Source organism: Notolepis coatsorum (assembly GCF_963971535.1).
Source record: "Notolepis coatsorum genome assembly, chromosome: 2".
Classification (NCBI taxonomy): domain Eukaryota; kingdom Metazoa; phylum Chordata; class Actinopteri; order Aulopiformes; family Paralepididae; genus Notolepis; species Notolepis coatsorum.
The window spans coordinates 216,627,871-216,641,691 of record NC_140166.1 but is presented as its reverse complement, the minus strand read 5'-3'; the positions used below and the strand labels follow the sequence as shown (position 1 = coordinate 216,641,691).

Below are 13,821 nucleotides of genomic sequence, written 5' to 3'. Positions count from 1 at the left end.
GTCTCGAACGTTGTTAGACCATGCCTCCCACTGGTCGGCTGCAATGTGGACGAAGCCTTGCATCACGTGTCCCCTCCGGTACACGAGGAGGCGAGCGCCTTGCCCACTGCGCCACTTAGCCGCCCTCAAATGAAGATTATTATTATTATAAGTTGTAGTAGCTGGTCAAGATAAAGCCTGGGACATTTTCATTTAATTTAATTTCAAACCTTTATTTAAACTCTAAAGGAAACAGAGGTTTCCCTAATTTATAGTCATGTCGAGTGTACATATAGAGGCAAAAAAAACGTATAAAATCACACGCCATATAAAATCATAACAATAAGACAAGTAAGGATAACAATCAATTAAAACAACTTGATTGACAAAGGTTGGAGATCAAGGGTTTAAACTCTGCAACAGAGGAGAGAATCTCAAGCTTTAAGGACTGTTGGAGTTCATTCCATGAGCTAGAGGGGCATCATAGCAAAATGCAGATTTACTCTGTTCCGTAGACACTTACAAGTACAGGTCAGGGAAACGGGGTCATTCAGGCGTTTCGGCCTCAAGTTCGCCTGCCTCATCAAATACTTAGTCCTCTAACTGCATTATATGACCCTGTAAATCTCACGTAGATATTCCCGCTTCTCTTCTAGATTCCAGCGTGGTGGCGGCTAACTCTGCCAAACCCATCGTCCCACAGAAGGCGTCGTCTCTCAGCCTCCTCGGGGCGTATTCGGACAGCGACAGCAACGACAGCGAATGAGATGGAAGAATCCGCTTACGCTTCGACGAAGAAAAGAGCTTTGCTCGCAGACTCGCCCCTACGACGGACATACCACTATATGGACGAGATGTGATTCCTCGTGACACACACCGAAGAGTAATCAAAATGACATCCAAGCGAACTCTGTGTTTTGCCTGTGTGGTGATGAGCAGGTACAACACTCGTTGAAACGAGACCAACGCAGAGTCTCACAGACCAACGTGTTCAAGTCCCACATCCTATAACGTTGTGGGTTTATAGTCGAGAGAAACGATAACGCCTGCATCTTTGGTGTGCAAATAAGATTTGTAAAAGAAAATCGATGCATTAAGTATTTTTTTGTTCCATTAAAGTCTGTTTTATTCCTTCTCTTCTTGAATTGTGTTATGTAGACTTAAATGTGTATAAATGTGGATGTCACGTTTCAGTTCTCAGGAGTTTGGAGAAAAATTTTCAAATTATGTATAGGCAGAGTATCTCTTAGTGAGAGGTACTGTAATTACCTGTACATTTATAATAATCCCCTATAAATCCCATGTTGTCTCACACCTGTGTATCCCATGATTATTATAAGTTCATGTCTACATGATTATAAGCAGGGAACAAAATAAGCACACGCCATTCGCAGACCCGGCGCCATGGGCGGGCATTAGGGGGCCGGCCCGCCCACTGAGTCACCTGTGCCCACCCTGGTAAATTTTTTTTTTTTTTTTTTGTCAATCAAAGTCGACTATCTAAATCCTTAGTCGGGGACAGCCCTAGTGGGCACTGATGTCAACAACAACACTACTGAAGCTAGCACGGCACTCTGTGAGAATTTGTTTTCTACCCTCAAGAACGTCTTTACAGAACATCGCCTTAGTATGCTTCATCGACGCAAGGCCAATTTAATTCAGTTGGCATTTGAGAAGGACTTAACAAAAAAGTTCAGGAATGAGTGGAGGGGCAGTGTTTTAAGAAGATTTCACTGTCCCCAAACGCTGCTTGCCACTCTACTAATGAGTAGCCTGTGGAGGAATTTTGTTTGCTTTTTTATGCACCTTATTTTTGTCAGTTCAGTTCAGTTTGTCAGTGAATTCAGAAGTGTTGAATAAATGGAGACTTTTCAAAGATATAGAATAGAATAGAAATGTATTATCCTGAGGGAAATTTGACACTGCAAATCACTCAACATTAAACATTTAGACAGAACAAGTCACAAATAACAAAACAAATGGCCTAAGAATAGAATAAAATGAAATAGAATAAAAGATACAGTAAATAAATACAGTAAAAATATACTGAAGTCTACAGTAGGTGTAATATTACACAGTGCTGTTTAAAAAGTAAGAGTCCAGGAAGATGGTAACTGTCACTCTGTGCTCAGTGATGCAGTGAGGCACAGTGATGCATTGTATAGTCTGATGGCTGTCGGAATGAAGGACTTCCTGTGCCGTTCAGTGCTGCATTTAGGTAGTGTGAGCCTCAGCCTATAACATGCTCCTCCTGTCAGCCAAGTCTGTGTATAGTGGGTGGGAGGGGTTTTCCCTGATGGCCTGGAGCTTAGCAAGGTTCCTCCTCTCCGCCACCCTCGCTACAGTCCAGCTCCACCCCAACCACGCTACTGGCCTTCCTGACCATCTTATGCAGCCTGTTTGTGTCCCCTGCTCTCAGTTCGCTGCCCCAGCAGGTCTGTTATATATATCCGTTCAGTCTGTTTTTGTATAAGTGAATGTTCTTAAGATGGGGAGAAATTTGATTTTTCAATTGCCTCTCTGCTGTTTAGTTCAGCACCGTGGGCAGCACCAAGCAAGCCACGGCGCTGTTGTCCCATCTGAAACGTATAAAAGGGAACCTGTGTTGAAAAACCATTGTGCCCCCCCGAGAAAATGTTATGCCCCCCCACTAATTTGTTTCTGCAGCCTGGTCTGGCCATTCGCCAATGGCTTGTAAATTTAATGTTTGGCGACTAGAAATTAAGATCTGCCCGCCACCTGGCGGCTAACAAAATCCACTGCATCAGCGGGAGCTTGGTGCTGGATTTTGCGAGAAGCATGCAGCTGCAGAGCCACAGAGCAGCAGTGTTTTCAGCTCCGGTCTGGGGACCGCTCAGCAGCGCCCCCCACCCAACAGCTGAATTGCTAATGGCTGAATTAGAGTACTGCACCGTGCGGGCACCGCTGGTGGCGTGTAGCTTAATCCCAGCGGAAGAGTGCCAGAACGCTTCCGCATTCTTCGCCGCACGCCAGTACGGTAATGCGCATTTCCTTTTCCTTCGCCCAGGTGCTGAAATGGAAATGCATGTAGTACATTGCAACACAACGCAGCATTTCCGCGTACATTGCAACGTAACACAACGCAAGCTGTCAACTGTACTTTACATATTATCCAAACGAGGACCACATAATGTTATTTCCCTGTACATTGTAACATTAACACAACGCAAGCTGTCAACTGTACTTTACATATTATCCAAACGAGGACCACATAATGTTATTTCCCTGTACATTGTAACATTAACACAACGCAGCTGTCAACTGTACTTTACATATTATGGAATACATGTATATTATCGCGACGCGTCGTCACAGACTAAACAGTGTTCTGGATTTTCCTACAATGGATTATTGATTGTAAATTGAACCCTTGCACTGAAGAACCATTATGAATCTGTGTTAGAAAATGTTTTGGATCTAAATCACTTGGAGTTTGAAAGTGATATCAGAAGAAACTACTCAACCTCGGCTGTCTTTAACTATGAGTGAACACAACACTCTAACTTACCATGTTTAGATAATGAAGTACTCAACCTCTACTGTATTTAACTATGAGTGAACACAACACTCTAACTTACCATGTTTAGATAATGAAGTACTCAACCTCTACTGTATTTAACTATGAGTGAACACAACACTCTAACTTACCATGTTTAGATAATGAAGTACTCAACCTCTACTGTATTTAACTATGAGTGAACACAACACTCTAACTTACCATGTTTAGATAATAAAGCACTCAACCTCTACTTGTCTACTGTCTGACTGAACACAACACTCTAACTTACCATCTTTAGATAATGAAGTACTCAACCTCTACTGTATTTAACTATGAGTGAACACAGCACTCTAACTTACCATGTTTAGATAATGAAGTACTCAACCTCTACTGTATTTAACTATGAGTGAACACAACACTCTAACTTACCATGTTTAGATAATAAAGCACTTAACCTCTACTTGTCTACTGTCTGACTGAACACAACACTCTAACTTACCATCTTTCAGTAGTTATCAATCAATCAATCATGTACCTCGGCGCGGCTGAATAACAGTAGCAGTGATCGCCTGCTGCGTCCATCGCGTGTATGTGATTAATATGAACCAAAGCGTGTTAATTATGAACCAAAGCATGATTAATATGAACCAAAGCGTGTTAATGTGTCGAACCAAGCGGGGATCTCATGCGCATGCGCGCGCGAGCACCTCGCGGGCACCTCGCGAGCACCTGGGCGAATGAAAAGGAAATGCGCATTACCGTACTGGCGTGCGGCGAAGAATGCGGAAGCGTTCTGGCACTCTTCCGCTGGGATTAAGCTACACGTCCGCTGGTGGGTTCTGTGGCTCTGCAGCTGGATGCTTCTCGCAAAATCCAGCACCAAGCTCCCGCTGACAACATCGTTGTCATTATTAGACCTACTTGGTGAAGCAACGATGAAACAAATATAATGATTGTTTCGTTCATCGCATAGGCTATTTAATTTTAGCCTATTTTAATACAATTCAAATAATCAAATTGTACTTAGAGGGAATTATTTTCACCGGACATTATGACCAGAGAGATTTAAATGTTCGGACTTCAACAGACTTCAACTTTTTTCTCACAACGGGTCAAGTGCATCTAACATGCTTTGCACCGTCGCCATTCCTTTATGCCCACATCGCCCGAAATTAACGTTACGTTATCAGAGGCAGAGCAGAGCCATAGAGAACAGTGTGGACTGAGGAAAGGGAAATGGGGGGGGGGGGGGGGGGTGCGTGCGTTTGGAAAGACGATGAAGTCAGTCAGGAGTATATTATAGTAAACTGAGGATTACTGAGGATGGACATATAATGTTGATATTCAAATATAAAAAAGTTTCGAGAGGAGTGGAAGTTTGAAGACAGACTAGACTACAATATGATGCGGGGGTGGTGAGTTGAAACAGTGTGTGTGATTGATTGAAAAGTTTATTAACAGATTGCAGAATGGGTACAGTACAGTACAGCTCAATACATACAATTGTTAAGGGGATGCAGACCAGAGAAAGACTTGTCTTGTTTACATCAGGGTCCCCCATTTTCAATTCATCATAACATAATATGATGTGTCCCGACCCCACTTCTATGTTTCAATAAATTATTTGCATTTAAAACTATTAACACTGACTCATTCCTTCAGTCCACTCAAAATTATGCTAATATTCCTTATGTTGTTTATGATATTAATTAAAAATAGCATATGAGAGTATTATAGTAATAATAACACATGGCGATATACTAAAAAGCTATTTATAATTTTTGGCTAGTAAAAATTCTGCCTGGCTGGTCGTTTTTTAAATCTACCAGCCAAATGTTTCTATTCTTACCTCCATCTCGAAAGTCATGGAGAAAATAGTCTACGAACAGGTCGAAAAGTACCTGGCAGAAAGAAATCTAATCTACGAATTCCAATCTGGCTGCAGCACATCCCACTCCACTGACACATGCCTTCTCTATTTGAACGACCACATCAAACAAGAGGTGGACGCGGGCAGTAGTGTAGGATACACTCAGTAACACACACTGTTCTACACAGTAGTGTAGGATACACTCAGTAACACACACTGTTCTACACAGTAGTGTAGGATACACTCAGTAACACACACTGTTCTACACAGTAGTGTAGGATACACTCAGTAACACACAATGTTCCACACAGTAGTGTAGGATACACTCAGTAACACACACTGTTCCACACAGTAGTGTAGGATACACTCAGTAACACACACTGTTCTACACAGTAGTGTAGGATACACTCAGTAACACACACTGTTCTACACAGTAGTGTAGGATACACTCAGTAACACACACTGTTCTACACAGTAGTGTAGGATACACTCAGTAACACACACTGTTCTACACAGTAGTGTAGGATACACTCAGTAACACACACTGTTCTACACAGTAGTGTAGGATACACTCAGTAACACACACTGTTCTACACAGTAGTGTAGGATACACTCAGTAACACACACTGTTCCACACGGTAGTGTAGGATACACTCAGTAACACACACTGTTCTACACAGTAGTGTAGGATACACTCAGTAACACACACTGTTCTACACAGTAGTGTAGGATACACTCAGTAACACACACTGTTCCACACGGTAGTGTAGGATACACTCAGTAAGTCACACAACACACAACACAGAGAAGGTGCAAACTGAATGTGCTTTGTGTATGAAAAACTGCAAAATAAAGGCTTTGTCTGCAGTTCATCACGAAACTCTCACCCAAACAAACACCATCCCAATCAGACTGTGGGAACAGTGATGCTGAGGGTCTAAGCTCACTGCCTCCGATACTGTTGAAGTTTAATGAGACCACAAGTGGAGGGAGAAATCCCCTAGTAGCTGTAAGACCACAGTAGCTGCTGCTTTGTCATGTTATAACTACTTGCAGCATACACTGTATTGCTGCAACAATTACCAATGTGTTTTACACAAATGAGTCATGTTATAACTACTGCTGTCATGTTAAAACTACTGCTGTCATGTTATAACTACTTAACTACTGCTGGCATGTTATAACTACTGCTGTCATGTTATAACTACTTAACTACTGCTGGCATGTTATAACTACTGCTGTCATGTTATAACTACTGCTGTCATGTTATAACTACTGCTGTCATGTTATAACTACTGCTGTCATGTTATAACTACTGCTATGTTATAACTACTGCTGTCATGTTAAAACTACTGCTGTCATGTTAAAACTACTGCTGTCATGTTATAACTACTGCTGTCATGTTAAAACTACTGCTGTCATGTTAAAACTACTGCTGGCATGTTATAACTACTGCTGTCATGTTAAAACTACTGCTGTCATGTTTGTTATAACTACTGCTGTCATGTTATAACTACTGCTGGCATGTTATAACTACTGCTTTCATGTTATAACTACTGCTTTCATGTTATAACTACTGCTGGCATGTTATAACTACTGCTTTCATGTTATAACTACTGCTGGCATGTTATAACTACTGCTGTCATGTTATAACTACTGCTGTCATGTTAAAACAACTGCTGTCATGTTAAAACTACTGCTGTGTCATGTGTTACGAACTGGCTTAGGCAACATGAAAATGTGACTCCCCTCTGCCCAGCTCCCAAGAACCACAAACAAGGGTGTTGAAGCCCTTCAGAAGGTTTATTTAGGATTTCAGGGTGAGCAAACAGCAAAATAATTAACAATAAAAAAAAACTAAAGCTAAACAAGCTAAGATGAACTACACAAACAGAAAGAAAGACCCTAAACTCCTGGCTAACAAAAACATGCTGAACATGCTGACTTGTAGGCTGGTTGGAAGTGCAGAGGAGACACACAGGAGCTAGGGGGAAGCTAGCTGCTACACCCAAACTCTGTGTGCTCAACCGCATAGTATGAGGTTGGGTGAAAATACCATCGTCCAGAAAACAAATGCTCACCAATTGGGCGTGACGTAATGTAAAGACGTGAAATAACTTTGTTGGCTTTGTTATTAAACTACCTTGGTCAAGCCGATAGCGCAAAGTTGCAATATTCAGTTGATCGTTTGGAAAATATAATGTTTATTATCATTTCCTCAAACTGATAGTACTGTACATTAGTACACTGCATAGTATTGTGTATTGTATATTATATGGTAACTCAGAACATTGTACATATGTCTATACCGAACACTGTGACCTCATTTTCTTCTTCTAAATTCATGCTATATTATGTTATTATGTTATTTGATACTATCTTGTCTAGCACAGTCTCTGGAGCGTAACAGTAAGAAGCATTTTGTATGAAAGTATTCTGTACTTCTGTATGACAACTATTAAAGAACTTGAACTTGAGCTAAACAATCTGATCACCCAACCCCCTCCAATGTACAGTTTCTTCCCCTTCGGATGTTATTTTCATCCATATTTTGGGGGTATACCAGCTAGTGAGGAAGAAAGAAAGAGAGATGTCAACAACACAATCACAGAGGGGGGTTAAAAGACAATTCAAATACACACAAATACTGTATTGTTCCCACAAACTACAGCAAGACATGTTAAAACTGCAGAGATGTAGAAAATTAAAGAGAACTTGTGACTTCCTCTAATAATAATAATAATTAGCATAAATCAAACATGGGCGACTATGAGCGTCAAGTAGCCTCTACCAGTGGGTTCTCAACGTGGGTCTGGGGTTTCATTTTACTATTTGATTCACTACAAGTCAACTCACTGAGTGAATATAGTGACTGTTTAAACATATTCGTATTCATGACCTGTCATATGTAACTTCTGATCCAACTCATTGTGTATTCTTAGCCGACATGAACCACTCTATGGTCTCTCTCCAGTATGAATCTTCATGTGCACCTTTAAGTGTGAGGTTTGAGTAAACCCTTTCCCACAAACACTGCAGTTGTATGGTCTCTCTCCAGTATGAGTCCTCATGTGCACCTTTAAGTCTGAGGTTTGAGTAAACCCTTTCCCACAAACACTGCAGCTGTGTGGTCTCACTCCGGTATGAGTCTGCATGTGCACCTTTAAGGTTGAGGAGCGAGTAAACCCTTTCCCACAAACAATGCAGCTGTATGGTCTCACTCCAGTATGAGTCCTCATGTGCACCTTTAAGTCTGAGGTTTGAGTAAACCCTTTCCCACAAACACTGCAGCTGTATGGTTTCTCTCCAGTATGAATCTTCACGTGCACCTTTAAGCGTGAGGCTTGAATAAACATTTTCCCACAAACACTGCAGTTGTATGGTCTCTCTCCAGTATGAGTCCTCATGTGCATCTTTAAGTCTGAGGTTTGAGTAAACCCTTTCCCACAAACACTGCAGCTGTATGGTCTCTCTCCAGTATGAATCTTCATGTGCACCTTTAAGTGTGAGGCTTGAATAAACATTTTCCCACAAACACTGCAGCTGTGTGGTCTCACTCCGGTATGAGTCTTCATGTGCACCTTTAAGGTTGAGGAGTGAGTAAACTCTTTCCCACAAACACTGCAGCTGTGTGGTCTCACTCCGGTATGAGTCTTCATGTGCACCTTTAAGGTTGAGGTTTGAGTAAACCCTTTCCCACAAACACTGCAGCTGTATGGTCTCTCTCCAGTATGAGTCCTCATGTGCACCTTTAATTCTGAGGTTTGAGTAAACCCGTTCCCACAAACACTGCAGCTGTATGGTCTCTCTCCAGTATGAGTCCTCATGTGCACCTTTAAGGTTGAGGAGTGAATAAACCCTTTCCCACAAACACTGCAGCTGTATGGTCTCTCTGCAGTATGAGTCCTCATGTGCACCTTTAAGTCTGAGCTTTGAGTAAACCCTTTCCCACAAACACTGCAGGTGTATGGTCTCTCTCCAGTATGAGTCCTCATGTGCACCTTTAAATCTGAGGTTTGAGTACACCCTTTCCCACAAACACTGCAGCTGCATGGTCTCTCTCCAGTATGAGACTTCATGTGCACCTTTAAATTTGAGGAGTGAGTAAACCCTTTCCCACAAACACTGCAGCTGTATGGTCTCTCTCCAGTGTGAATTCTCATGTGCACCTTTAAGTCTGAGGTTTGAGTAAACCCGTTGCCACAAACACTGCAGCTGTATGGTCTCTCTGCAGTATGAGTCCTCATGTGCATAGAAAGATGAGAATTGGATGTGAATCTTTTACCACAGTCAATACAGCCATGTGGTTTCTCTCCTGTGTGGAGTCCCATGTGCATAGAAAGATGATAATTGGATGTGAATCCTTTGTGGCAAATACTGCAAATGTTTTCTTTGGTTTTGTGGGAATTCAAGTGATCCACCAAACTCTCTGTGGACTCAACATGTTTTCCACACACACCACAGACACATGGTGCATCTTCAGCATGTGTTTTAACATGTTTCATAAAACTGGCATAATAGGTGAAAGTCTTTCCACACACTTTACAGCAAGCAGCATCCCTACTGGCTGATTTCAGATGGGATGACTCCATGGATCTCTTGCCTTTAGAACTGATACCAGAACTCTGTCTTTTCACACTCTGTGGTTTTGTTGTTTTTAAACCTGACTGCGGTCGTCCACTCTCCATCCTATCCTCATCCCCGTCAGTGTCTCCACACTCAGCTACAGAGCGGTCTGAAGAGAGGGACTGACGGTCACTGCTTGGTTCTGATGCTCCACAGTCCTCTCCATCAGCTCCTGTTTCCATCTGTTCAGTGGAGGTGCTGGGTAGAGACTCCCCCTCTCTGCTTCCTACAGTCTGGTTAAGATGTGGGGACTGACCCTGCTGTTGATCATGGAGGCTTCTCACACAGCTTATAGTGAATATGGAGTCTTTGGTATCAGCCTCCTCCAGGCCTTGAAGCTGCTCTCCCTCCTGACTGGTCCAGGTTCCCTCCTGTTCCTCTTTAATCTGTGAGGGCTCTGGCTCCTCCTGGTCCAGACTGAGGCTCCTCTCCTGCTGCTCAGGGGGAACCTCCTCTTTACAGACAGAGAGCTGTGGGTGGTCTGGAGGGAAGAACAGAGAACACAGACTTCTTAACAACACAAGTTTAGAATTAGCAGACAAATCAACCTGAACCTGCATCATAGAAAGATGTTAGCAGTGTTGGTCAAACATAATCCAGTCAGGAAAACGGATTTGCTCAAATGTAATCTAAATGGCCTTGAGTGGTTATCCTTGGTTTCTCTTCAAAATATAGAAGATGGTTGGTCAACATGAAGATCAACTTAATATTTTAAGCAGCGCTGAGCACCGACAACCAGAGCTGGGGACACGAGACTTACCAATCTTTAAAAAACATTCTCACGCCTCTCCTACTCATTTAAATTGGCCCATGTTTCAGCCCATTTTGTTTCAAAAGTCTATCATCTAATGAATTACTTACAAGAAGGGTAAATAGCCTAAATATGAAATGTGTGGCTGTTTTGCAAAAGGATGAATCATCAAACCTTTATTTATTCTCGAAAAGACAATTGAGGTCACCCTCATTTTCAACGTCGTCGAGTAGGGGTGTAACGATGCATCGATCCTAATGTGACGATTCAACTGCATCGATTTGAAAATGTTAGAATCGATAATTAATTATTATTATTTTTTTAATACAAATCTTTTTTGTGTGTGTGTGTATTGTTTTTATTGACCTATAGTCCATTCATGCTGAGTGAATCAGTTCCCCCAGCCACATTTGTGTATTCAAATTTTTTTGGGGAATTAACTGATAGAAAATTAATCGAATCGAATCATGGTCAAATGAAGAGATTTCATGATGCATTGAATCGTTGCCTGAAGAATCGTAATCGAATTTAATCGTTGTGAGGTTGCATCGTTACACCCCTATTGTCGAGACTTTACAGACATTTCAATGCACAGATTTCTACAATATAACAATAATAAATATGAATAACTATCTATATAGTTATAGAATGAGGAGCGGATACCACCCTGGTTCCCGTAACGTAGTTCTCCGTGTCCGATAGTTAAACTGACATGACCATCGTGTCCACCTTCAAAATACACTTAGGGCGGGATCCACAAAGAATGGATTGCACGGTGCTAATTGCACCCTTACTTACAATTCATTATGAATTGAAAATGGGGGACCCTGATGTAAACAAAACGAAAGTATTTCTCTGGTCTACATCCCCTTAACAATTCTGTGTATTGAGCCGTACTGTATTGTACCCATTCTGCAATCTGTTAATAAAATGTTCAATCAATCAATCACCTGCATGGGGCCACATTGGCCTTACAGTTAGTACAATTACTCAGTACAATTAAAGTAAAGTACAATTAAGTACTGAGTAAATATTATAGTAGTAGTAATTTCAAACAGCAGAAAGCCAGTTATGTGCTTTTCTGTGCAAGTACAAGAAATTTGCAGTAGATGTGTACTGAGATGCAGTGGCATGAATGTATATTTTACAGAGCTTAAAAAATTGCCATATGTACTGAGTAAGGTCAATAAGGCTCCATAGTAGACAGTACATATCGGCATCAATCAGAAATATTGAACCTATAATTATGTCATTTTACAAACGTTCTTTACCACAAGGTCCAAGTCAAGCTATAGGACATGTGTTGAAAAAGGTCAAGAGTGCATGGCATCTCGATTAGAACATCTGTTCTAGGAAGCTGCACCATAGTATGACAGAGAACCTGATGTGATGTTAGGTCATTATGTTTAGTACCGCAAAGCCTTATTTGGAGTGCCTTTGATTTCTTTAGAGTGCCAGGGGTGATTGTAAACTTGGTGAAAGCATATTTTCAAGATATTCTAATGAGTTCTAGTACTACAGATTTTACAGAGGCAGAGACTAGAGATAAGCATTAGGGATGCACCGAAATTTTGGCCACAGAAAGTTTTCGGCCGAAAATGGCAAAAAATGGCCTTTCGGCTTTCGGCCGAAAGAGTTTTTTCACCGAAAATATATCACCGAAACAGAAACAACCTGTAACCTAACGCATGTTGTTGTGATGATGTCGCGCTGTCGGGAGTCGCGCTGTTTCTATGTAAACTCTGCGCGCAATGCGTCCAATAAATGCGTCTTTAACATGCTTTTATATCCTTATTTACTATATGCCCGTCGCGGTTAATCACTGAGTGATCTAATATGCATATTATTCAGAGCGAGAGGGGGGGGGGATTGTGTTTCTCACATTGACGCTGTCTGTCTGTCGCGCGTCTACTGTGCCGAGTCAAGAGAGCACATTCATCTCGGGACTAGAAAGGTGCGCTCAGTAGAGCACAGATGTCCGCTGCGGCAGCCAGAGAAAAGATGGAATGAATGTACTGTATGCATTCAGAAGTGCTGAATAAATGTTTTATGGACCCATAATAGTGATTATTTATTATTTAAGTTAAGTTTTGCCATAATCATATATTTTTCCATAATCATAATGTTCCACAACATTGGTAAACAAATATTCTATTCTATGAATCATTTTCGGCCTTTCGGCATTCGGTTTTCGGCCGAACTGTTTTCTATTTTCGGTATCGGTTTCGGCCAAGAATTTCCCATTCGGTGCATCCCTAATAAGCATTATGGCAGAGTGTACTATTTCCCCACTAGCATTCACAATGGAAGTAATAATTAGAGCCTCAAAATGGGTGGTAGGTGGGGAGAGATGGCATGGCGGGCTACACCTCCCACCAATTAGGGCTTACATGGATGACATTAGTGACCAGGACAGTGCCTTGTACAAAAAGGTTACTAAAGAAGTTAAATTATATCAAGTCTGCTAATTGTCTCCATCTGCTGGATGCTGTTTATCATGGCGCGCTGAGATTTATTACTGGCTGTAAACCCCTTACACATCACTGTTTGCTGTATTCCTTAGTTAATTGGTCATCTATCTCCATGGGCAGAACCTTGCACTGGCATACTTTCATTTACAAATCCATCCTAGGTCTGCTTCCCACTTATTTATCTGTTTATCTACTTAGCAAACAGACCCGTTATAGCAGGGTTCGAAATTAACGGGGGCTTGGGGCAAAAATGCCCTCGAAAATTTACCAAATGCCCTCGAAAATCAGTTAAGGGGGGCAAGAAAAGCCCCCGACAGTTTACTAATTATATAATTATATATATGCTCTACAGTGCGAGCATTTCCCTCGTATTTGCCCCTAATAATATGTGTGTGCGCGAACCGGAAAAATCATTTACTTGCAGTGTGCGAGATGAGTGAAGATTACAAAACAGCTCCGCTGTTAATAGTTCAGAAACTGGACTGAAATTCAGTTTTTGGGTGGAATGCAAGGAGGGAGGGAAGCGGGGCCCGCTGCGTGTTACAGGGTGCTTGAGAGGTGCGAACGCAGACAGACAGAGAGCTCTGCTCTGCTTTCATCAAGC

General features: G+C 41.7%; 1 protein-coding gene across 1 annotated transcript in view; it reads right to left on the bottom strand.

Moving 5' to 3' along the window:
- Nucleotides 1-2,506: 2,506 nt before the first annotated feature.
- LOC311223755 (uncharacterized protein) overlaps nucleotides 2,507-13,821 on the bottom strand; it is a gene marked incomplete at its 3' end in the record, with an annotated part of 34,537 nt that continues 23,222 nt past the window's right edge. Inside the window, exons 4-5 of the mRNA XM_084308524.1 lie at nucleotides 10,038-10,476; nucleotides 2,507-2,558 (exon numbers count right to left, since the gene is read on the bottom strand). Of these exons, the coding sequence (XP_084164650.1) occupies nucleotides 2,507-2,558; nucleotides 10,038-10,476 (491 nt within the window). The remainder of the gene's footprint in view (nucleotides 2,559-10,037; nucleotides 10,477-13,821) is intronic.